The 27,774-nt window shown below is 39.0% G+C and overlaps 1 protein-coding gene across 1 annotated transcript in view; it reads right to left on the bottom strand.

Annotated features, from left to right (window-relative positions):
- LOC134679844 (uridine phosphorylase 1) overlaps nucleotides 1-17,540 on the bottom strand; it is a 37,776-nt gene extending 20,236 nt beyond the window's left edge. Inside the window, exons 1-4 of the mRNA XM_063538750.1 lie at nucleotides 17,410-17,540; nucleotides 15,557-15,750; nucleotides 10,479-10,602; nucleotides 9,707-9,868 (exon numbers count right to left, since the gene is read on the bottom strand). Of these exons, the coding sequence (XP_063394820.1) occupies nucleotides 9,707-9,868; nucleotides 10,479-10,602; nucleotides 15,557-15,741 (471 nt within the window). The 5' untranslated portion in view covers nucleotides 15,742-15,750; nucleotides 17,410-17,540. The remainder of the gene's footprint in view (nucleotides 1-9,706; nucleotides 9,869-10,478; nucleotides 10,603-15,556; nucleotides 15,751-17,409) is intronic.
- Nucleotides 17,541-27,774: the final 10,234 nt, after the last annotated feature.

Genomic DNA, 27,774 nt, shown 5'->3' with positions numbered 1-27,774 from the left:
GGGTTTGTCTTTGACGTCTCTAAAAACTGGTCAGAGATGTAAATTTTAAAATAATTAACACAAAAGCTATGGCCTGAAAACCAGGTTGTTGGCCTAAAATTGTTCAACTTGATGTCGAATATCTCGAAGACAATGAACTTTGAAGTAAATATGGCATACTATATTGCTAAAAGTCGTTGCTATTATAGCTACAAAAAAACAACGGATTGCACTCCGGGAGTGCCGACAGAAGTGAAAACTCAATGACTAGGCCAAAATGTCTGCAGCACTATGTATCCTCCTTTCTATTGAAAAACTTTAGTCCGAAATTGCTGGTCAGTGAGCTTGTTTAAAATTCAAATTTGTACAGTTAATTCTTTAAAATTCGAATAGAAATTGTAAAGTTACCTTGCAGATCTCGCATCTAAATATATTTAATCATGATATTTTGAGTTTTATTCACCATTACTAGAGTTCACTTTTATTAGCGATTTCATCAAGATGTAGCTTTATTGAATTATATTTGAGTGATATAAAGTTTGAATGTAACTGTGAGATCCTCGTATTTCAACCCGTACAAGATTAGAACCTTTTTCATGTAATGTCATCGAGTTTTTCTTTATTGATTTAATTGCCATCTATTTGAGTGGCCATCTAAACGTTACGATCACGTGATCGCTGTCTCAGAAAGTGCCCAACGCCGCTAAAGAAGTTCTCACTTTAAAAACATTAGAAAACTAAAGGATTCAGATCGAATGTCATTAGCGCCAAGGAGCCCCTTAACAACGAATTTTGAAAAACCAGCTTTTGCATTTTTTTTGTACTCGCATTGGGAACATTATAAAATACCTAAATGATTGGTAAATAAATAAATAGTCATTCACTTTTAAACATTTTTTTATTTCAGACATACACAGACGTACACTTATTCGAAGTCAAAAAACACATAAGTTCTCTTGATGATTTTCGGGTTGGTCACCTCTACGAACCACACCCCCGCGTCTTTCCAGATTAAAGTTTTCTGTTTAAGAGGCACGGAGAGGAATGATCTAATGTTGTGTTTTCTTAGCACCTCCAGCAAAAGCCCCTCCGCATGGTATCCCGAGTGTAACTGAAGGATGCTCCTCTCCTCCAGAAGTTCTTTGATCAGCTTCTTGAGATCGATCCGGGCCGCCTCCCACTTGTAAATGTCCACGTCAGGTGCCAGCGCCTCGATTGATGAGATGAATGCAATATTTGTTTCGTCGCTATCTCCACATTTATAATTGTACCCTAACCCCTTGTTACTAAACCACAGCCTCGCAACGAGTTCAATGACGTACTCCATTGTTATTTTCTGATTTTTTAATTAATTTTAGAAAGCGTATGCGTCAGTTACAGGTTGCAGGTATTGTGATCTCATTTATGATATTATAATTGGAACTGGTGGGGGGAGGGACTGGGAGGGGGAAATGACCAAACGAGATAGTCTTATGTAATCTTTCAGTAGGAGTAGCAGAGAAAGCGTTATTATTGTTTGTCCTTGTCACACACTCACATTTTTTTTTTTAATTCCCCACAGTGAATTTAGTATGGTTTATGTTAGGTAACAAATAACCCGACCAAGTTACGTAGGTTATGCTTGATATGTCGTCAGGTATATTAAAACGTGTTTTAAATTTCTTCACTTTGCGTATGTTCTGTCCCTCACGGACTTTCTGACCTCTGAACTCTGACCTCTGACCATTCCGATTGAAAAGATTGAAGAGTATACCCCCAACATCGCATGAGTTTCATGACCATGTCGCATTACAGAATTACAGCATTAGTAAAATCTACTTTATTTCTAGTACTTAGAGTTAATAATCTTTCAAATAAGCTTCATTATCTGACTAAGGTTACAATACTTAATTCAAACTCTCTCTATCTGTCAAATTCTACGGTGAATGGAAGTTTACAGTCACATACGACTTTTTGTTTTCGAACGTCACGGTCTACATCTCAACGATCGGCAACGCGCATGTAACATCTCGAAATTGCAGGCGTGCATAGGCTACGGTGACTGCTCACTACCAGACGGGCCGTGTGCTTGTTTGCCACCGACGTGGTATATAAAAAAAGAAAAAAACTTATTGAACCTTTTTGCAGTCGGCAACGCGCATGTAACAACTCTAAAGTTGCAGGCATCCATAGGCTACGTTGACTGCTTACCATCATGTGAGCCGGATGCTTGTTTGCCACCGACGTATTATTAAAAAAAAAAAAAATCTGGGCCTTTTTGCAGTCTGCAAACTACAAACTACATTTGATAACCAAAAGAGACAAAATCAACCGTAAATAAGTGTGCTAGAAACCCTAAATACTACATGAGCAGGGGGGCCGGAGGTGTCCCCTGTCGAGGTTTTCCTGAGGGTCTAATGATAATAATGATGATGATGATGATGATGTATAGGTTTCAAAAGTCTGAACTTGCAAGCGTCCAAAGGCTACGGTGGCTGCTTACCATCAGGTGAGCCGGATGCTTGTTTGCCACCGACGTAGTATATAAAAAAAAAAATCTGGATCTTTTTGCGGTCGGTAAACTACAAACTCCATACATTTGATAAGCACAAGCGACAAAACCAACCGCAAATAAAAATGCATCCGTGGTAACAATAGAATTCGCAGGCGTCCATGGGCTACGGTGACTGCTTACTGTCAGGCGAGGTCGTCTGCTTATTTGCCACCGACGTGGTATTAAAAAAACGCCGATATAAGCCTCATATTTTAAAACAAAGTTATTGAATCTTTGGGCAGTCGGCAGCGCGCTTGTATCCACCCTGGAGTTGCAGGCGTCCAAAGGCTACGGTAACAACTTACCATCAGACGGACTGTATGCTTATTTGCCACCAATGTGGTATAATAAAAGAAAAACCCCTTTACGGTTGGTAAACTACAAACTCCATACATTTGATAAGCACAAGCGACAAAACCAACCGCAAATAAAAGTGCATCCGTGTAAACTATAGAATTCGCAGGCGTTCATAGGCTACGGTGACTGCTTACTGCCAGGCGGGGTCGTCTGCTTGTTTGCCACTGACGTGGTATTAAAAAAAAAAACGCCGATATATGTCTCATATTTTAAAACAAACATTATGGGCCTTTTTGCAATTTCATAGCGGATGTTTTTGGAACTAACTAGCGGTGTCCACTGACGAGGCGCCACTAGCGACATCTATATTGTTAAGCGAATCGATAGTCTGTCAAGCCGGATATGTCAGAAGCAATGTAAAGCAAACTAAAGTATGGTATCCCTAGGAAACGAACAAAAGGCAGGAATGTACATCGAACAGCGATGAAATGTAAACAAAACAGTTCCACAGATAAGATATAAATGACACACGATTTTCGAACTATTCAAACGTAGTGTTGCTAGCCCACGATTTTTCAAATTTGCCGCCTTTTTCTACTGACTAGATTTGCTTGACCAAGATTAATTAACTTACCATGAACCCCCTCTGACTCTGCGGACTTTTTTAGAAATACTCAGACGGCTGCTCATCTATACATATCATAGCGGATGGTTTTAGAACTAACGTTGCGCATACATACAGTCGCCCTCTGGCGGGGAAAGTTTAGAACTAACGTTGCGCATACATACTGTCGCCCTCAGGCGGGGCTAGCGGGGATTTTTGGAACTAACGTTGCGCATACATACAGTCGCCCTCTGGCGGGGAAAGTTTAGAACTAACGTTGCGCATACATACTGTCGCCCTCTGGCGGGCCTGGCGGGGATTTTTGGAACTAACTAGCGGTGTCCACCGACGAAGGCGCCACTAGGGATATCTATTCATTTAAGCGATTCAACAACTCACATACAAAGTGGAGACATCTATTCATTTCATAGCGGATGGTTTTGAAACTAACGTTGCGCATACATACTGTCGCCCTCTGGCAGGAGAATTTTAGAACTAACGTTGCGCATACATACTGTCGCCCTCAGGCAGGGCTGGTGGGGATTTTTGGAACTAACGTTGCGCATACATACTGTCACCCTCTGGCGGGCCTGGCGGGGATTTTTGGAACTAACTAGCGGTGTCCACCGACGAAGGCGCCACTAGGGATATCTATTCATTTAAGCGATTCAACAACTCACATACAAAGTGGAGACATCTATTCATTTCATAGCGGATGGTTTTGAAACTAACGTTGCGCATACATACTGTCGCCCTCTGGCAGGAGAATTTTAGAACTAACGTTGCGCATACATACTGTCGCCCTCAGGCAGGGCTGGCGGAAATTTTAGGAACTAACGTTGCGCATACATACTGTCGCCCCCAGGCGGGGCTGGTGAGGATTTTTGGAACTAACGTTGCGCATACATACTGTCGCCCCCAGGCAGGGCTGGTGGGGATTTTTGGAACTAACGTTGCGCATACATACTGTCGCCCCCACGCAGGGCTGGTGGGGATTTTTGGAACTAATGTTGCGCATACATACTGTCGCCCCCAGGCAGGGCTGGTGGGGATTTTTGGAACTAACGTTGCGCATACATACTGTCGCCCCCAGGCAGGGCTGGCGGATATTTTTGGAACTAACGTTGCGCATACATACTGTCGCCCCCAGGCAGGGCTGGTGGGGATTTTTGGAACTAACGTTGCGCATACATACTGTCGCCCCCAGGCAGGGCTGGTGGGGATTTTTGGAACTAACGTTGCGCATACATACTGTCGCCCCCAGGCAGGGCTGGTGGGGATTTTTAGAACTAACCTTGCGCATACATACTGTCGCCCCCAGGCAGGGCTGGTGGGGATTTTTGGAACTAACGTTACGCATACACAGTGGCGCCTCTAGCGGGGAGTAGAGTGAACTAACCAGCAGCGCATACATACCGTCGCCCTCCGGCGGGGCTGGCGGATATTTTCGGAACTAACGTTGCGCATAGACAGTGGCGCCTCTAGCGGGGAGTAGGGTGAACTAACCAGTGGCGCCATCTAGCGGAGACCTTTGGAACTAACGCTGCGCATACACAGTGGCGCCATCTAGCGGGGAGTAGGGTGAACTAAATTGTCACTACCTTACGCATACATACTGTCGCCCTCTGGCGGAAAAGTTCTGGTCCAAAACCGGTACAAACACACTACTATAATGGCATTCAAATTTTTTTTAAATCTATCATACATAACCGGGATTCGAACATGGTCAATATTCTTGTTGTTTGTTTGTATGGAAACTTTTAAACGATGCGTGATAGGTGGGGGGTGCTCGACCAAATATCATAGAGGGCCCCGAGACAAAACAAAGTACATAAAAAAAAATCAAAATGGCCGACTTTTTTTTTTAATTTTTTCAAGTTGGTCCGAGCGCGCTGAGAATTGGCATGCGGCGAGCCTGAAGGCCCAAGATTACAATGTCAAAAAATTTTTTTTGGAAAAATCCAAAATGGCGGCGGACACGGGCAAAGACAAATTTCCAAGTAGGTTAAGCGAGCCTGAAGGGCGAGCTTCAGGCCGGGAGGCCGAAGGCCGACCCCGGTGGAGGGCCGAAGGCCCGAAGCCTCCACCCCGACGCCCAAAAAGCGACTCCCAATAGGAAAAGTGTTGGGTCGTGTTTAAGCTCCAACTTCCCCCTCTCGTGTGACGCTTCGGGCCTTCGGCCCTACGCAGAGCTCGGCCTTCGGCCTTCGCAAGCCTCGACGCTTCGCCGTGGGGCATTCGGCCCGCCGGCTTCGGTCATCAAGACAGTTGACTTGGTAGAACGCTTGGAAGCACCGAATTCACGCAATTCGGCCTTCGGCTTCGCGTTTTGGGAGTCGGGGTGGAAGCTCAGGGCATTCGGCCTTCCACCGGGGTCGGCCTTCGGCCTGCCGGCATGAAGCTCGCCCTTCGGGCTCGCTTAACCTACTTGAAAATTTTACTTTTCCCGCTCGGACCAACTTGAAAAAATTAAAAAAAAAGTCGGCCATTTTGATTTTTTTTTATGTACTTTGTTTTGTCTCGGGGCCCTCTGTGATATTTGGTCGAGCACCCCCCACCTATCACGCATCGTTTAAAAGTTGCCATACAAACAAACAACAAGAATATTGACCATGTTCGAATTCCGGTTATGTATGATAGATTTAAAAAAAAAATTGAATGCCATTATTATTAAATCTAAAATCGAAGCCATGGTTCCTAAGAAAGAACAGATTTTGCTATCTCTCATAGTTTCTGACTTCTCCATACTGACCCATTTGGATTGATCACCCTGTATATTACAAGCGTATCACGTGTACGTCTACGCACACGCATCCGATGTGCACACGCCTTATATAACATGATTTAGTTTTCATGTGGTCATATGATCTTTCTTCTTCCTTCCTTAAACTGTGTTAAAATATGAAAGCAAAAATGAGATGAATTCACTATTTTTTATTAACAAACATCTCCTTCAAACATAGGTAGACTACCATCAATATCATCATCTTAAGCATCGATCATACTCTGGAATTATTTCTCATAATTTCAAACCCATTTGTCAGAGTTAAAGGATTTCATGGCACCTTAGCGACGCGCCATTTTCTAAGTGCCCCTTCTTTCTATAAATACATCTTCCCCTTATAGGCTGATTGAGGGTGAGGTAATATGTACTGGCAGTATATTACCTCACCGCAGCACTTATAATATTTATTTAGGTATAAAGACTGGCCTAATTTAATTTGATGTCCAAAATTTTAACAAACTTTGCTTTTTGGTATCAAAGCCAAAGAAGAATATTTTGAAGATAAAGGTTTTGTTTCAGTTATATGATTGTAGCTTTAACTTTTAATAGTATGTATATCGTAAAAGAAGTGTAAGCGGTGTAAGTAATTTTTTTTTCCTAAAAACATATTATGGCCATCTTGTAGGTACCATACCTGCGCAAAAATCAGATGTCCTTTGAGACACTCACAGAAAAAAGTCTCTGAGGAAACACTAGTATTCTTGTCGGATTTCCCGCTCGCACTCGTGCCCTGTCATGTAGTCTTTGTCATTGACCACGGCTACAAATCATTAGATGATGACGACGATGATGCCACTTTGCTACAATGAGAACAATAATGGCTGCAGGATGAAAGCTGAGGGCCTATCGCGAACCACGTTCGACGTGTTGCCTCCCTGTCACACTTGCGTACGATTTTAGAAGTGCGACAGAGAGGCAACACTTCGAACATGGTTCGTGGTAGACTCTCTGTACTCTACATTATACGAACGTCATTTGTTACGTCATGTTAAACTCCGTATGTTCGTTCGTTGATCAACCAGTTCAATCGGCCTCTAACCAACAGTAATCATATTCGTACGATCGGCAACCTAATTTTTCTCAATTGACTCGGTGCCTCTGTTTGCCCAATGACGGCACGAAAACAAAAGCAAGCAAATATACTATGTGAAATATAAATGTAAAAACATATCCAGAACTATTCACACAGTTAAAAGAGTACCCTACCACAACCAAACTTGTGCTAGCTAAGGCAAAATCTAAATCATGAATCACGAATCATGATATCCTTCCCTAACGCGCTCAAGCTGCAAGCAAGCCGCCTTAATTACTTCTCGTTATTGTATGGTTCTACGGTTACATAAAGCTCGATTGTTAGAAAATGGAATGTGAACAACAAATTAGCCTTGTCATGACTTGCCTTAATCAAACTCCCAGACAATATTAATAGCATAAAGGTACATGTTCGTCACTTTGTAGCGATAGCGAGCAACCGCAAACTAATTTCACGCAAGACTTTCGGTTGCGTACGCTCCCGTATCTTATGCACAGCCAAAACCATGAAAGGGGTACGTAATTTACTTCCTTACATATCTAAACAACCTTCATGTAGAACTTGAATACCTAAGACTAAGAGTATTATCAAACCGCGATCAGAATAGAATAAATTACTTTTTGCAGAATATTAGAGGCAACAAAACGCCCCAAATTATGATTTATTGTTTATTATGGCGCATGAACAAATGAATCGCCTTTTTTGTTGGTTTATCTATGCTACAGCGGGAATAGAAACACACACTGTGAAAAATGTAACTGTCTACCTATAAAGCATCGGTCTAGCTATAGACAGGCGTGTCTCACTCCACGATTTCGTCGCTTTGCTACAGGTAGCTAAAAGTACATCCGTTCGGCCCCAATTTTGGGGTTTGCCATAAGCTGCGCGTGGCGCTGTCGCCACCTAGCGGCCATATCTGTGCTGATCGTGACCGACCCGTTTTGTTAGAGAGTGAGTATTCTGTACCTAGTACTATTATTTATTCTGTGTTATAGAGTAAAAATCAAAACCTGTTACTTTCGAGTCCAAAGACGAACATTATTCTGAATTCGCCCAAAAACCGATCGGAACAACCCCAATACACCTTATTTAATATTTTGTTGTTACAGCGGCAATATAGAAATATAAACACACATATTTACTGAGAAAATATGGACTGTCTATCTGTCTATTACGGTTTTTGACAGACGGATAGGGGAAACTTAGTAATAGGGTCCCGTTTGGGTTTGTATTTGAAATGCAATCGACAGTTGAAATAGTTTAGGGAATTTCCATTTAAACATGTACGTAGGTACTTAATTAAAGCGCGGCTTATGTTATGTTTAAAGGCACTTTCCTGACAAAATGTACGGGGTTCGACACTGACCGTCAGTTTTATGACGATTGTTAACTGGCCGTAAATACCTACTAACTGTGTAATACATTATTTATATACATTGTTATAAATTATTTATAATTTTATCAATAAATCGTTGCTTATCATGAACAGTGGTACAACTAAAAATGAAATGCTATTGCATTTAATATTCTATCTTTTACTGGTAAGATTTAAAGTCGAATAGCATTTCATTTTGTTTTGTGTCACTATTCATGATAAGCGTCGAAATATCTCAATCTCTCAATCTCAATCAGTTAAGTTTGCGATACTACCAGAAAGTCTTAAACAAGAAAATCTAACACTGCTCGCGTAGGTATCTCCTAATTATACTAAAATAACATTAATGATTGACCGTCAATAAATATGATTGATATTTTTTTAAGCGCGTAAGTTTTCTGTAACACTATAAACAGCGGTCACCGTCCGTGCAAGGTGAAACGAGTTGCCGAGGTGACTACACTCAAGATCAATGCAAACGGATCACATTGCAGATAAATCCTTTTTTTTTAATGACCCGGTTTAATTACTAGTGAGTGTACATATGTAACTGCCGTTGACATTTACACTCACGTGCCAATCTATGTGTAATCGCTAGTCGAACTACTTATAATATTTCGTCCATAGGATTTGGTAACCGATAGCCATCGGAAAAGCTTTCATGGCTTGACGGCAGAGATTACTCTGAAATGGGCCTGGGCCGCGCACATATATCGCAGTGATGATAGGAGATGGAGCAAGCGTGTCGTAGCGTGGAGGCCTCGTTCAAAAAGACTAGGTCACAGACCTCCAACAAGATGGGAGGATGATATTAAAGAGATTGCAGGCCCACTCTAGAGGAGAGAAGCAGCAAATCGGGCAGCTTGGAGGAGATTTGGAGAGGCGTATTCCCAACAGTGAGCGCATACTCGCTGAGGAAGAAGAAGATCAGAAGAGACGTACCTATGCTTGTTTGCCACTGAGTAACATTTCGCCGAGACCTTTGTAATCTACTTATTGCAGCTGCTGACCTCCTGCAGAATGGTGTCGAACGGCAGCTTCTGGTCGATGTCTGCCATTATGTACCTACGTAATACGCTAGGATATGATGGTCAACTTACACTGATAGACAGCACCGGCCCCACTTTGAACATGGAGTAGCGGTATGAGAACTGGCTGATGTCCTGCAGGGTGGTGCCGCACGGCAGCTTGTGGCCGATCTCCGCCATTATGTGGTACGCGAATTGCTCCATGCGCTTCGGCGTGCCTCCCATGCAGACGAACTGTACAGAAAACATGAATGTTATAGTCTTGGAAATTCTGAACTGTAAGTAGCCATCAGATATATCGGAGCGCCCAAAGTGTTCATAAATATCTGAACTTGCACTCTAGCACCTTGACAATAGAGGCGCGTTCAGTTCATATTTTGAGCGCGATGGCCGCTCTGATATATATTTTTCAGCCAATACACCTAACAGATATAGACGAAAGTTACGCAAAGCAAATAAGTACGTACGTACACATATATCCGTCAGATCCATCTGACAGACGTCTCAGACGGACAATGGCGAGAATTAGGCATAGATATATTCTGTCAGACACATACGCCAGACAAATTTGCACGTATATCCTTGGCTAAAGCGGCTATCTACTATACGTTAGTAGAATTATAAATATAGAAATATTTTTCGGCGACAGTTCTTGTTCAGTCTGTAGTTCCAACGTCGTATTTACCTTGACATCGCCGAACATCTCGACGAGGTCGTGCGAGCCGCTGCCGAGCGCCAGGTGGTACAGGATGTCCTGGTCCATGAGCTCGATGTTGGGGTTCCGTAGCCGCACCGTGCCATCTGGGTATCTGTAGGGGCAGAACACACATGAGATCGTATTTACCTTGACATCGCCGAACATCTCGACGAGGTCGTGCGAGCCGCTGCCGAGCGCCAGGTGGTACAGGATGTCCTGGTCCATGAGCTCGATGTTGGGGTTCCGTAGCCGCACCGTGCCATCTGGGTATCTGTACGGGCAGAACACACGTGAAATTAGATTGTTTTCTAATGAAATGACCTACTAAGTTAAGAGACATAAAAATTCTGTTGTCAGGAAACGAACCGTCAATATTGTATTTCTTAGCGTTTAGTGTTAATAACACTGATCGTCAGATATGGGAGGTAATTTGACTTTTGTCACTATGCACAGTAAAACCTTCCTTGATTTTTGTTATACATTCATCATAAATACCTAGCTACCTATTGTATTTAAGAGCGACATACCTAAATAGCTTTGTTAGGTAAGGTGTGCCTAAATATTTAGAGTTATTTTTTGCACAAATTATAATTCTAAAATAAAAATACGTTCCGCTTTTCTCCAAAGATACGAATACCTACTTAATCCGGCGAATAGGATTCACAGCCGATTTATAAAACAATTGACAACTTTTTGCGTATAAAGTATTTAATACCAATGTATCTACTCACACAAAAGCAAAACGAATTACCTTTCAGACTCCTTTGATATGTATGATATAAAACTCATGGCAATGACCTCTCAAGTTCCTTATAAGAACTCAAGTAGCAAAATCACGCTAACTGGTCTAATGGCGCGGCCCGTCTCAGATATAATAAATGATTACACCTTGATGTGCGGTCGGTGACTGTTGGTACTGTCACTGGTTAAGCTTGTCGTATTGTTAACTTGATTAAGTACATAGCATTATAGAGGTTGACTGGAGTGCAATTTCTCTTTGTTTTGCAGTATCTCGTGACATCACTGTTATTGTGACATGACCGCCATATCCCGATATTAAATCCCTGAGCATTATAATTGTCGTAGCTAATGGACTCACTAGTTTGACATGGCATTTAAGTTTCTTCTCTGATGAACAAACATTTTCTGATGCGTTGATGACATTATGAATGAGCTGCCCTTGAAACAAGTCGAAAATGCCTATAAAAATAGTGTCGATGTTAAAAAGAAATGTCCATACGAAACAGGACTAATAAAGTCAGTGTTTTTATTTGTGAGTATATGTTAAACTGATTACAGGATGGCGTAAGAGAAAGAGTAGGTAACAGATACGATTGATTTACTCTGTTTAATCGATAAAAATAACAGAAATCGCCATAAAAATGTAATATCAAGTGTTGCGGAAGGACAATGTTAGCTAGATTATCGATTTGTATCGTAACATTAACTCCTTAGTTTTATGGCTTCAATCACGGTACGATAACGCGTGATAATGTGCCTAATAGTATAGGTTTCATTTGTTTATTTATATACTTATTGTTATCGATTACTGAGAAGGAAAGTTCGAATTATTGTATTAAGACATTGTCACATTTGTTAATTAAAAAGCAGCGACGTCACCGGTTAAATGTCGAATTTGAAGTATTATCTTTAATGCTAAACAATTAACTTATAGGTAGGTAATGGATCTGTGTAATGGATCTTTTTTAGGTATTAGTCTTTACCATACAAACCTTGTTTTTACATAATAATTTGTCCAACTGATTTGTCATTAGCAGTATGTTTGAGTAGTAAATTGCCTAATAAAACTGTCACTCTAGTCTCTGGGGCAAACAAACAGGTTATTTGTATTTGCATGGTTTTCAACTAAATCAATTCTTAAACGCTTTGATATAGCTCAAAACTATAATTAGCGCTTCTACATATTTTACAACAAACAAGTTTTTATTTTTAACGTGGATTATGGTTGTTTTTCTTGACTATAACTTGGTATGCAAACGGTCTTAAAGCCCGAAATGTCATAAGATAATAAACATGTAAATTAAGTCATTTATAATTGGAGTTTGTTGGATTTATTTATAACTATTTTACGTTAATTATTTATTATTCCGTAGGTTACTAAACATACTCTTATCAAAGCATTATACTAAGGTTAAATACAAGATTGTTTATCTAACACCACAGTTAATCGTGAACAGTAATATATGCCCTTTTGGGGTATCCTATTACAGGATACGTGTTACACGAGGGTAGAGTTAAGCTGGAAATGTAGAACTAAATAAGGGTATTATGGCTAAAACATACAATGTAGCCCTAATCATTCGGTGGCAATGTCAAATTAATTTAAACACGGTACCGCGACACGTTATAACTTTGTCACTGTAATCAACGATTAGTCACCGCATGCCATTAGCTCCCAGGTTGGTTTGCATTTGAACGACAGGGTTCCACGTGAGCTTATATACATGGCTAGACAGTTCACACTTAGTTAATGCAAAGTATACAAACAGTTGTCATCGGTTACCGAAGGCATTCGAACAACCAGTTTAAGTGAGATCACTTTTTACCTACGTATTGTAAAGAGAGGTCGCAAAACCACTCAAATCTGAAGCATCTCAACTGGAGTAGTACTGCCATATTAAAATAATACTGCTACTTGTTGGCAAATCTTCCGAAAATCATTGTGTGGGCTGTGAGGGGGCCCCGCATTTGACCTTTCGCCCGCCAACGAAACACATTGACTAATTGTATAGGTACTATAGGTAACTAAGCGCACGACACTCTTGTGACACTGCTGATGTAGCCAGCGTCCACAATTTGCGGTGTCTGCTTTACTTACCATAAGGTGGGCCGTAACCTTGTATGTACAGATAAGTAATAGATGTCACGGACCAGGTTGCACATAGGTACCTGAGGCGATATACATTAAGCTCCATGCAATGTCAACCAAGCTTTAATTCAAGCATGTACCTATCTTTGTACGCGTATGGACCTTAACACTCTCGCTAGTCTCGCTACAGACGCTACATTTACTGTTTATCAACTGTAGCATGAACGGATTTAATTAATAGGATTTGCTTAGCATCCAAGGCTGGCTATGTATTCTCGAGATATGTAACAGACCGCCAGAACCTTCAAGTAGGTTCTTAATCTTGGGGTCAAACGGTATTATTCCGAAAGTTACGAGTACGTGACATGAATTTAGCCTATAATTGCTATTGGCTATAATTTGCTTCGATTTGCTTGCTAAAGATTATACTATCTCGTATTTTATCTAAGTATCTACATGAACTTAAGTAAAAAAGCTGTAAATTGGTTTTGATGTAATGTTTTTTTGCCTCATTAAACCTTTTTTCATTTCTTTTCATTCAAAAAAAATATTAGGGCGGGCGACAGATGATCATCAGATCATCACACGTCTGAATCAATGACGGCGTCCGATAAAATTAACCTACTTTGCAGGCTATTCAAAACTAGGACAGATCCTGCGAAAAATCTGAGTTACCAAAGTACCTATACCTACACTTTTTTGCACTTCTTAGTCTGAAAAGTCATCATGTAACATTAATGAAAATGGCTACAGTTGCGACGCAAGGCTCTTGCCAGCTTCTCAGCCTAATGGCCCTATACCGGTAAACTGCCAGGGTAACTTAATAGCTCTTAAACCGAGATTCTCAACTTTGCCCAGCGAAGTTTCAAGCAGGTCGTTAAAAGCGAAATTTGCCGACATCTTGTCGTCAAAGTAAACGTTGTATAAAAGGAGTAAACAGCGGCACTTTGATGCGCGATGTGTTGTCGTATGGGAAAATAAAAACAAGACCAGTATCAAATTGATCTCTGATTTATACGTAGTTAGTTGGAATCTGTGGATTCAGTTCCACTGGGAACTCGAAAGCGAAAACAAAAAGTTTTTGGAAATACGTAATGTTTTTATTTGATACACACGCGGGTCTAATGAGTCTTTCAATAACATGTTCATATGACAGACGATTACGTATCTAATAATAGCGGAGCGGAACCAATCGAATTGAATACGGGTAGAAAGAAACACATTTAGATATGAAATATTTCATGACTAATACAAGTATTTTCCTAAAATACTTTCATCATAAATATTTTATGTTTCAGTGATCGAGTCTATTGTGTAGATCTAATAGACCAACCAATTTTCGCTTTCATATTAAGTAAGTACGAAGACTTGTTTTTAAGTTCATTTAATTTATGTACTTACTCGTGCAACGGAATTAAAATGCAGTTACCCAGTGACTTAGGTAAATCTATATATATAAATGCAAGTGTCCTGTCACGAATATTTAAATAACATCTAAAGTTATACGACTGCCGCAGGTGCCGCATTACTTAAATATCGCATTTTTGCTAAGTACCAACTGAATAAACAGAAAACCGCCAAGTAGCTACGTAAATTTTCTGCGGTTCTCTTTCAGTCCAAGAGTGCTTCAAATTTAAAATATTTTCTTGTTGTAGATTCATACGCGAAACGTACCTAATACAGATAAGGAAAAAGCCAATGACGTAAATTGGTATTTGGTAAACAGACTACGTTTAAGGATAAAATTAAATTTACGGGTCAGTTACAGCTTTATCTCAATATCTGCTGAGTAGATTAGGTCGTCATAGTCAATACGCCCCTTAATACGCTTACCGAATATCTGCGGGTCCATTATGTAAACTAGGGGCAGACACGAATAAATAACAACAAGACTAAAAAAAAATAAGGACTACATTTTATAGAATGATGTAAGAATATTAGAATAGCTAAATACCTATTCTATTCGATCCAAGTGTAGCTATAATTAATTTTATAATATTCAGTTTTCTGTTTATTAAAGTTATAAGACTTATAAGTAATTTCGGAAATCGTTTTAAAGCTCGTATCAGCAGTAAAGTAATGATATTAAAAATAATATAAAAATAAAAACCTCAAATTTCGTCGTCAGACGGGAGATACCTATTACCCTTCGTTGTGGACATTCCTGTGCGGCGTGTGGGCTTGGTTTGTCCATTGGCGCCATAACTCATAATATCAGCAAAAACAAAATAAAAAAACCAATAAAACTAACATTAGAATGCAGCTCCTATCTACGGGAGGTACTCTTCATCGTGGACTTTTCTATGCGACGTATTTGGTATCGCCGTTAATCCTAAACTTTACGCCAGCGCCATCTCAACAATATCGAAAATAAAAATGAAATAAAAATAATAACCTAATGCTGCTCCTCGTTCCTTCATCATCATCATCGTCGTCAGACGGGAGGTACTCTTCGTCGTGGACTTTTCTGTGTGGTGTGTGTTTGGTGTGCCCGTTGGCGCCGGTGAGTCTGAACTCGCAGCTGGCGTGATGCATGCGCGCACCCGCTAGCTCCACCTCCACCTCGCAGTTACACGGCATGTTACAATGCTGGCCGGGGTAAAACAATAAGTGAAAAAAAAACGCAAAAAAAGAGCTGGTTTGCCTAAGTACATAGGTACTTAACTATATGCTGATATTGATAATAGGAAATGTTTTTATTAAAACAGACAGGAGCTTGTTTGTAGCTTTTAGGGAAAAAAATAACAGTAGGTATACCTAAGTAAAAATGATTTTATACAATACCTACATTAAGAAATACGGTACTTATTTTTAATTTGTCGCTAAAAAACGAACAAAAATATTAGAGTAAAACTGTCAACAGTCGACAATAATGGGTTTATCGCGGAAAAAGCGATCTCTTTCAGACAACCTTTGGGTAGCTGTCAGCGGATGATAAAAACAGCACAGCTCTATGCATTTTTACCAAAGGACATATAAAAATTGAGCAGTTACTTTGACAAAAAGGTTAAGGTACTCGCACATCAAGATATACTTAAGTTAGCAAGTATTCAAGTTTAAACTTTATGACCTATAAACCCAACAATACATTGTGCTAAAAATAAACGGCAATCCCCGCCTTCCTCAGATCAGACGGCTTCCTCGCAGGAATTCTGCATTTCCTGGAGGCGCGGATATTGCCGGGGGCGGTGGAATCCTGTCTCGACTCCAGACGAACACTCGACTCGTGTTGCGTGTTTAGGTACACGTATCTACTGAATGGGCCAATCAACATTTTGATGACACTCGCTTTTGTTTTTTTATTGTTGCTACTTGTAAGAGCATCCGAGCAGCTGCCGTATCTCTTGGGGAAATGATCTTAAATTGTAAGACATTTAGTTAATAGCTTTTTTAGGGTGTAGGTGTACTTGACTGAACTAAAAATGTCTTATTACCTACATTAGCGTAGGAATACTTGTTTTGTAGGAATAATTATTGTTTTGGTAGCATATTCCACTACTTTCAGGTGTATTGCACAGCTCTGCCGTGTTACGGCAAAACACTGTATTTTTATTATAGCATGCGTATAGATACATATTTCCAGTCTACATTATATACCTACGCTGTTTTGGCATAACGGAGCAAAGCTGCTGCACGGCTAGTCATGAATGTACACTCTAGGACGCGTAAATGTCAATGAAATATTCAATTTGCATCATGCCATTCTAGTGGCGATGGAGTCTTTCGCACTTAGGGTCGGGCGGGGGTTATCATAAATTTATCATAAAATATTTTTTAAACTAAGAATGTTGTGGAAACGTAACACTGACAATATTGTTGATTGATACTGATAAGCTCAGCTGTGTTGCTAAACAGATCTCAAGGTCGGGAACTGGTACCATAACTGGTTAACGGTATTTATAGCGCATGACGAAAATAAATTAATGTTTTCTTTGCATGTATAAAAGTAATAGAAAAAATGTGATCAAAATTATGTAACTAAAATTGTTTTTTTTGTCTTTTGATTTTCTTCATAAAGGAGGCTAAATTAGGCGCTATTTATAAATGTATTTATGTTAAAAATATACAAAAATATATTTTTGCAACAAACAAACCTAATGTAAAATTGGTACTTATTGTATTTTATTCGTAAAATAATTGCACAACTCTATAGTTGTATATTTTTTGTTTATGTTTACATTATGCATGTTTGTTGTGTAAACATTTACAAAATAAATATTAAATATAAAAATTAAAATTAAATCTTACCTTTAATTCAGTAGTTTCACAAAGCACAATATTAACAATTTATAAACACAATCGTAATCACGAACACGTTGTGCTAAGTCAAGTTTCGAGAGGCGAATAGCGAGGTCCGCGAGTGACGTCTGACGCAGACTTGCGACGATCAACACATAGTTTTAATCGCAATAATAGTCGCACCCGCACCCTAGTGGTACAGTCCGCGGAGGGCCACGTTCCACGTGTTGCCTCTTCTGTCGCACTTGTAAATTCGTACGTAAGTATGACAGGGAGGCAACGCGTCAAACGTGGTTCGCGGTAGGCCCTCGGATACGGGCGGTTGTTTTATTAGTTTATATGTAGGTATACGTGTTTATAGATACACGTCCGAAAAGCGGCGAAATACGGGCGGGTTGTTCTGTTAATATTTGCTATATACGGGTTTTTAGATACACTTTCAAGAAGCAGCGAACACGGTCCCTGACTGCGACAATCAACACATAATTTAATCGCAACCAAGTGGTATAGTCGTTACTAGATACGGGCGGTTTGTACTATACGTAGTTACGCACGGGTTTGCACACTTTCGAGAAGCGAATGCAGTACTCAACTGAAATAACATTAGTAACAATGAACGAGGAATTAACACCCTATAAATAGGTACTATATACCTACAATACCTATCATACAAGTAGTTACCTAGAATCAAAAGTTTCGATACAAGTTTCGAGAACCGCTTGGTGTTCGCGAAATTGCGCCTGACAGAGAAAATGACACACTTGCCATGCGAGTGACGCGACGATCGATGCATAGTTTAGCCACACTACATGCTGTAACTCAACCAGCCTGCGAATTGTTTTATTTTTTTAATTTATCCGTAGCCTTGTCCTTCTCTTAAATCTGTATGAGATTTCCCGGAAACTTCTTTTCAGGATGATTATCGTGACTTCAACCGTGAAGGCGTAATAAAAAACAAATCAACCAACTTAACTCAGCACTAATTGAATTTCTTTTTTAGAATCCTGAGTTGATGACGTCACTTAGATTATTAATTGATATTGTGTTTGTTTATATAACAGTTAGAGTTAGATATTCAAATCAATCAATCAATCAATCAATTAAAACTTTTATTGATAAAATATAACTATTTTACATGTCAACACATTATATCTGTTACAGCACACATTATTATTTCATACATTAAAACATTTACAGAACATCATTATTACTATTTTAGGTCAAATTATTTTAACTTACATACTACTTTTAATTCAAATTATAATCCATTTATTTATTATTATTATTATCCATCTAATTTAAAAATTATTAATTTTAAATATCGATTTAAGTCAATTATTAGTACATTTTTTTTTATTAAGTCTAAAATAAAAATAAAATAAATAAATAACAATCTTAACATTAACAACTTACATTTAATTCTTGTATTGATCAATGATTGTAGAAGAGTAGGTACATACCTACGTATATTATGCGAAAACTATTTGTGTAAAACTACTTCAGCTTTCAAACTCGAAAGTACCATTTTCTACCACCTATACAAACCTAATCGGGATAATACTAATAGTGCAGTATAGACTGACACTACTATTGATACCTAGGTACTATTATTGAGTTGTTTATACGATATTTAAAAAGTAAAAAATAGTAAAAATAAAATTCTGTGTGATTTCTTTGCCGGCCTTTCAAAGAATGAATTATTTATTTTATATAGCCGACTGTACCCATACACGTTACTTCCCCACGGTTGCATCCAGTTAACTCCCATTAATCACGCGGCCATTGTCGGCCGGTGGTCGATGATGTATGAGCTACTTTACTTTCCGAACAGTATGCTGAACAGATTATTGATATTTCACTTGTGTCCACGTGATGAATGGGCATGGTGGGAACAGTGACGGACTGCTCCCAGGAATATTTTCCAGGCGGGAATATTCCCGGTACCGGCCCTCCGACGGATGAATGATGTACGAGCTACTTTCCCATGGGCAGATTATTGATATTTCATTCGTGTCAACGTGATGAATGGGCATGGTGGAAATAGTGATGTAATGTAACGTTCCCGGGAATATTTTATGGGAAACCGTCATAAGAATCTTGTGAAATGAATGTCATATGTAGGTATATTTGTCAAATTCCAAGTTGACGTCAACTCTTCAGTTAAGTATACCTACCTTGTTGTAGGCATTTTATTTCGCATAATTAATTTTAAATAATTTATGGTTAACTACTTAATTATTTTTATCAAAATAAGTACGCTAGTATTTGCCGTTTAACCTTTTTCGCCGACTGTCCCCAAGGTACTCGTACTCGTTACATGTAAAAGTTGTTGCATCCAATAGGAATGGGAATCCATTAATCACCATTGTCGGCCGATGGTCGATGATGTACGACCCTTTAGTTTTCATGCAGTATGGTGAATTGATTATCGATACATATTTCACACATGTCAACTTGATGAATGGACATGGTGAAAATAGTGATGTGCCGTCCTTGGGAATATTTTACTAGAATAGTCCCGTGAATGTAGTTTTATGAAATGGAAATAGGTACCTTGTTTCCGAGAAACGTTACTTTTGCATACTTACTATGGTTTTAACTCACATTAACTTCTCTATCCCTAGTATACGTAGGTTAAGTGGTTAATATGTGGTAGTGGAATTCGCAAGTCAACTAGTGATGTATGAGCGTGACAGCGCTATGTGTGTATATAGTGATGTCTCACTCGCACACCGGAGTAACGTGCGAATTCACACCCAACGTGAAGACCGCCTTAGATACCGGGAAATTACCGGGAACAGGAAATTCCTGGCTTCCTGCTCCACAACACTAGTCAGGAAAGTTTAATCCAGTGTATAATAACGATGTTTACGCTGAATTAAAGACATATTGTTTGGAAGTTTTTTTGTGAATTGGAAACAAGCAATACTACGCGTGAATAGCAACAATGCTTGTGACGTACATCTCTTTTGTTAAAGTTTATACCTTTCCTCGGATTTTTTAAAATGGTTTGTACCTAGTCTTTTTTTTTTGTTGTGACAGAAAAAATGCTGATAAACGGTACACAACAGGACTGATCTCTTCCAGACAACCTTCGGGTAGCGAAATCAGCTCTAAAAGATTTAAAAAATAAGGCAACATACCTATATGTAAACTACGAGTAGGTATATAAGCAAATCCAAAGATTATTTCTGGATTAAACAGTTTGTTTCACACGCTGCAATAAATAAAAGAGTTATTTATATGCTCAAACACAAAAATATACTTTTTTAAATTTTGTGTATAGTTTTTGTGTCGGATCCCTTTGTTAATAGAGACCCTTTTCAAGATGTTCAAATTGTATCCCCCTATAAAGCGAAATAAAGCAAAGACTAATTTATTTTATATTTAGACTATTCTTTAGTTTTTGTATAGGGCAGATACAGCCTGGCAAAAAAGAGTAGAAATTAAAAAGTGGCAACACTGTAGTGTCGTCCCGTTCTCTTATATAAATTGATTTGAAAGGGACGACACTACAGTGTTGCCACTTTTTAATTTCTACTCTTTTTTGCCAGGCTGTAAACATAACGTATCTAATGAGATGAGATACCTACTACGGAATCACTGGTAGGTATAGAAAATGATGGCAAAATTTCAAATGTTCCGTTCACTAAACAAATTGGTCTGCACTTACCTAAATTAAAATGAGCACGGCAATTGCCGGAACCTAATGGCAACAAACGCGAACACGACAGAGCTAAACAATAGTTATTCGTTTTACAAGGGGGTAAAGTCGCTGTGAGGGTTTCATAGCACGAGGGTTAAACCAAATTTGCCCCCGAGTGAAACACAAAATTTTTCACCACACCGAACCGAAGCAAATATTAAATGAAAAATATCAAACATAATCACAAAGAAAACAACTCAAAATTTGCATTTGATTACTTTGCCTCATCAGCTCATCACATGTGAATAAAATACAATTTTGCTATCAATTTTTGAAGTGCAAAGTAAGCCTTTCCGAGCTGGTGTGGTGAAAACATACTTACAGTACATATGGTCCTATTTTTCCGCACTAGTGCATAAAATAGCACTTTTCGTGCGATGTCTAAAGTTTAAAGGGCCATATGTACTGTAAAACGTTGTACGATACACGTGCGAATAGATAATTCGCAACTCGTGTCGATTTAAAACACTCCCTTCGGTCGTGTTTTAATTTATCGCCACTCGTTTCGAATTTTCTCTTTTACGCACTTGTATCGTAAATAACTATTCTGTGTCCCTAGTGAAAAAAGGTATAAGTCTCGGGCAGCGCGGTTGTAAATGGGTATAAGTTCCAAGTAACACCTGTGCCCTTTTACTCCTAAGCTGCGTGAGACTTGTACCCTTTTTCACTAGGGCCACAGTATTATAGTTTAGCATATTTTCATTACTAGACGCGTGTTAGACGCCAATTCGGCAATGACATTCGTTTCGCGGGGGTTCCCTCACGCGAACTCATAAAACGTCTGAGGAGTGACTATAGACGATGAAATCGATGAGTAAGTGGAGTCAGACCAAGCTAACTCTGCGCAGACTTTGTAATCACAAAGGATGGACGTGTCACCATAAACCTCATTTCTATGAGAATATGACGTCTGTTCCCGTCTGTCGTCATAAGCATTGCCACACTTTGTCAAGTCAAAATCAGTGCAGAGTTATCTTGGTATGACGACGTTACTTAATTAAACATTATTATTAACTGACCAAGTGACCATTCATGCATACCTAAAAACCAAGTCCACCTATAGAGATTACCGTTTCGTTCGCTACATATAAATAGTACATAGGCCGCAAACGATTGGCATCTTGGCTTGGCTCTCTGTTGTGTTGTGGTTGTGTTAGTGCTTAGTGCCTTCAGGGGACCTCGACTCGTAAGGTCAGTGACAGCATGACGATGACGTATGAGTAGGTATTCACCTGACAGTGAATACAGTGATGACCACGTTACTAACTGTGGTTCAGACAAGTTGAATGGCCCCCAGATGTTAAAAAGCGCTTTGTGATGCTGATGGACAGTTTTGGAATTGGAATACATTTTAAACTGATTAAACATGCAATGAACGTTCTCATCTGAGCCCAGAAGAATTATTTCTTGATAAACAATTATAATAACAAATTCGGTATGTAAGTAGGTATTTACTTTCTTACAATTCTTACTAAACACGAGAAGTATTTTATAATTGACGCTTAGCGTGCAGTTTTAACTTAGCTTATCTATGCATGGGTTGGTAAATACGTACAGCCAAGGAATTTAAATTCCGACCCATTTCGTACTTTGTCACAGTGACAACCGTATGAGGTCTCTAGCGGCTTTCATATTGTTTGTCACTGTGACAAAGTACGAAATGGGTCGGAATTTAAATTCCTTGACTGTACCTCCAGTAATTATTCATTGTGTTATACTTTGCCCTAGTTAATGTACCTATTTTCCGTTTGAAAATACCCGTTAGTAGTAACCAATATGAGTCAAAAAAATAGTGACAATTGTTCTGTGGTATTTGTACAGTCAGCAGCAGAAGTAGCTACCCGGGCGAGGTGTTCAAAATTACCTTGACACGATCTTATTCTCTTAACAATAAAGTCGCGTCAAGATCATTTTGAACAGCTGACCCGCTTAGCAACTTCTGGTGCTGACTGTACATACAAGTTCTTGTAAATGAAAGGGATTCCTATTTTCTATAAATAGGCACCTAGGTAGTAAGAAGGGGTTATTATATTATATGTACCTACATATATTAAACTTAGGTACGAATTCTAAATAGCAATCTTCCGGATCACTGGTGCGTGGTGCCGTTACAATAGGCTGTGGGTTTGAATCTCATGCTAGGTACGTTTCGTAATGTTGTAAAATATAATTTCGTTATTAACAGATACTCTTTTTAGTGCAAAATTAATGGATGATATAAGGTATATGTAGGTAACTAGGTACCTACCTATAGACACATGGTTAGATAAAGTACTGTAGGTAGTCAGCAGCAGAAGTTGCTAAGCGGTCGAGGTGTTCAAAAAGATCTTGAACCGACTTTATTGTTAAGCGAATAAGAGCGTGTCAAGATCATTTTGAACACCTCGCCCGCTTAGCAACTTCTGCTGCCGACTGTACTAAGTACGACTTTGTCACATGCTTATATAAAAAGAAATGTCTAATGTACGTCTATATCTTGTACATAACAAAGCAGTAAGTCAGGAAATTAAACGCATTGTTGGCGAGAGCAACTTTCCCTCGTTCCCAAGTGCAAAATGGGTCATGTCACCTTGTTTACCGAAGCAACAACGCAACGCGTAATTAGGTACAAGTAGAGCGCTATCATTAACGTCCTATAGAAATGTACTGAAACGTTCAATTAGGACGCTTTACTGCGCATAGTGACAGGACTAAGCAAAGCAGGAGGAAAGCAGGTTAAAGTCATTACGCGCGCTGATGAGGAGACAATGCTCATTGACGGTTCTTTTCCTCGCGTTTTACAAATTACAAGTAGGTTTTTTACTTACTCGTCCCGGAGCTCATCGTGGTCAAAAGACATTGTGGCTGTGACACTACACTACACTTTAATAGAATGTTTTCGGTATGAGCATGGATCGATGGAGTGGTACGCGGGTATCGCGGCGTGCACGGGCGCTGTCAGCGACTGAATGAGGCTGGCAAGGTTTTCCGCCCTAGGAGAATGCGCGGAGGGCTGCGCGCCACCCAGCCTCTTAACTGTGAACCAGACTGACCGATCGTTAACCCTATTGCAACGAGATAAAGTTTATATTAGCCAGTTGTGTTAATACAAAAGTTTTCAACGTTTGCGAGGCGAGGCCTAGCTCGACAGGGCTACTGAAACTTTACTTTTGAATACAGTATGAGCTAATGGTTCTTAAATAAATTGTACTATGGCTCGATAATTGTAGGTAAGTACCTACTTTTTACTATGGTGTATGTGTAGGCATGCAGTGCGCGAAAACTGTAACTGCATAAATCTAATCTTAACGCTTTGAAACAGTGCTAACAGTGGTTTTTTATCTTTATTGTATTCTAGGCACGTACTGCAAGTAATAAACACACCAGTATTTCAGGCCTCCGCAAAAATGACAAAGATTAAGAGCTTAGCAACATCACAAAACTTTACGAATGGGATCATGTACGGTCAAAGAGATCTGAAACTCGTAACTTTTAATATCTTGTCACAACGTCAATAGGGCATCAAAAGTCTAACGTTTAAGCAGAGAGTAGTAAGTATGTATGTATATTAATTAAGAGTAGGTATTACCCTTCATATTTACAACGTCAAGTGGCTTGTTTATTGCATTTTAACTTTGTGCGTATGAAATAGTTTTATAACTTCAAAACTTTAAATTGAACCTGTCCTGTTGATGACCCCTCTCACAGGTACCTAAAGGCAAAGCAGGGGGTATTTTATACCTCATGAATATATTAAAAACAATTTACTAGTTCATAAATTAGAGCCAACTAGTTAGTGGGTACTAAGTTATAACTTCCATGTAGCTTCACCTAAAGGACCCTCTATTATGAGTTGTCCGACACGCACTTGACCGGCTTTCTTAGTATGAAACTTCATCGTTTCAAAAGCAAACAATAATCAAACTAGTTTTCATTCTTGAAAATATGCGCTTACCCGTTCGTTTTTCTTTAGAAAATATACAACGCCTGTACAAAATGAAGAAGCAATGCTTTAATAAATAAAATTTGGGTCAGTACAGTACAGTCAGCAGCAGAAGTCGCTATACACTCCAGGTGCTCAAAGAGAGGTCAACGTTTAAACTGTCATAAAGTTGTTGACTGTCATGGTAGCATTTACTTGTGAGCGCTCAACATGTCACAAATATCTTAACAGTCGCTATTCATTAATTTCTACACTTGCAACAAATCATTGATACCTTAGCTGTCAAAAAACCACTGGTACCTAAGCGATCAACGTGTCAAATATATCTGAACAATATGGAAAAATAGACGTTTAAAGCATACATGTATGGTCGTATATTGAATGAATAATAGCTATGCTAATTTCAGGTAAAGCGTTTTGACAATCATCGAAAGCAGTACAGTCTTGTCATCACATACATCTATCTCAGGTTTTGCCCTTCAACCATTGACAGGGGCCTGTCAGTCAACTTACTGCAAACTATTTCTTTTATATAATAGAATCTTCAAAACGAATGAGTGACACATAGCGAAAGCTAACTGAAGCCGAATTTAGAACCAATTGTCAAGGCACGTTGTGGTCTTGTTACTAAGGCGTTTGCTTTTCAAAGCAGAGACCGTGGGTTCAAATCTCAGTTGGATGCACCTAGAGATTACAGCTTTTTTTTTGGGTTTCATTTCTATTATTAATTTGTGGTTTTATATTATATGTTTTTTGAAGATATGTCACATGTAGCGTATGTACGACTTTCTAACAAGACGTTGTAGGTTTGAACCCGCAGTGGGCGTTCCTTAGATTACTCCTGTGTGGAATGCCATTTGATATTTACTACTAGGTTATACTAACAATAAGTTCAATGATATACCGTATGTATCAGAACGAAAGGCCAAGAAAGAGACCCATTAATGTTTAGGTCATACTGAGCAACTTTTACTATGGGACCAACCCCGAAAACGCGGAACAATAATTGGAATTCGATTTATCTGCACAGTCGGACTGCACAGTTTTATCGCAACGATTTATCGTTACGTATGTAGCCGGCATTAGTTATTGTCTAAGTTTGACACTTGACGAAAAAATACTTCTTTAAGAAAGGAGGTGTCAATTCGTAGCTGCTACAGTATTTTGTTAAAAGTTAAACAGATAAAATGTTGATGCTTAGTTACCATTGAAATAACAACTGCTTAGCAACTAGTGGCACCCTGGCTGCTGACGTACGTGATTGGCAGTGCGTGTAGGTATTAATGACAGCAGCTTGAATTTGAGTGCTCAGTTACCACTGACTTTCTAACCGTTATTGTCATTGTGATTAAATAAGGGTGTATGTGTTAAAGAAAAACTCAGAAGTTAAGATATATGTGACGAACTGAAAGCCTACGCTAAATTGACAACTTAGATGACCTTATTTTTGTGACGATTGAAGTGTATATGTTTTCTTGGACACCTTGCCCGCTCAGGTATATCTGCTGCTGACTGTACACAACTATGAAATAGAATCGAAAATTTTTATTTGACGTCAAGAACAATATCCATAAAGATCAAAGTAATTATGATTAATCACAAGTACTTACGTCAAATAGGATGCTTCTCAGTATAAAAGTCGAGTTATGCCGACAGGCGACAGCACGATTTTCAGGGTACTAAGTAGTACCTCTAAGTACTTTGTCAAGATTTCACGGGGACTTAGCGAGTGTTAGGGTTTTTTAAATACCTCAACGAAGCCACGAAAGGTAATGGAATGATGAAATTAATGAGCTCTTTTATACTATATCGTAGTAATAGTAACATTAATTCGTGACCGAATTTTGGAGAAATACTGTCCAAAAAATAAGAGGATTTTTAGGGTGATAGTGTAAGCATGAAACCTAAGTATGTTTAGCAATATGTTTCGTATTTCTAAGAAACACCCTGTGGTCTCTATTTCGTGAGTTCGATAAATGAAAAACTTTGTTATAGCTCCTAAAAAAACAATGCATTGTGAAAGAACCTAACGACTTTTATAAACAAGGTTTTTTTATGTTTTCCCTTCGGGTCATTGTTAAATTACAAATCCTACATTGTAATGAAAAGCCCTTTTCCTTGTTTAAGTCCTTTTTGTGGGCTCCCTCGGGATCAATATTATTTTAAAGGTTACGTAAAAAGTTGTTTGTCAGGCTGTTGCAGTTGTTTTTACCTTTCAGGTTAGACAGTCAAATTATGGTCGGGTTCAAATTATGTATATTCTAGTTTTATTTCGACCGTGACTTTGTCTGCGTGGTATTATGATGATGATGATTGATAAAAGCTGTCATGTTCTTCCCCGGGACTTAAAACTACCTTCATAGAGCCCATATCAAATTTCATCGAAATCAGTTCTGCAGTTAAGTTTGAAGAGGTAACAGACAGACTTTAAAACAGTTACTTTCGTATATCGTCGGGTGACAAGCAAAAGTCACTTATTAACACCATTGAAATTATTGGACAATAAACCATGTTACAAGTGTAATAAAGTGCATTGTTACTTTAATTTTTTGATAGTACTTTTTGACTTTTGCTTGTCACCCGACGATATATAATATTAGAAGGTATTTCTTATGACCGGAGGGTAAGCTTGATTGTACCGAAGACTAGCAAACTGATTGTAGCATAATATTTATACAGAAAAAACTATGGCATTAGAAAATTCACTGGAGGCACTTTTATTCTAGTATTTTAGGACCGTGAAACA

Source organism: Cydia fagiglandana, chromosome 1 (genome assembly GCF_963556715.1).
Source record: "Cydia fagiglandana chromosome 1, ilCydFagi1.1, whole genome shotgun sequence".
NCBI classification, from domain to species: Eukaryota; Metazoa; Arthropoda; class Insecta; order Lepidoptera; family Tortricidae; genus Cydia; species Cydia fagiglandana.
This window is presented reverse-complemented; position numbering and strand designations above follow the sequence as displayed.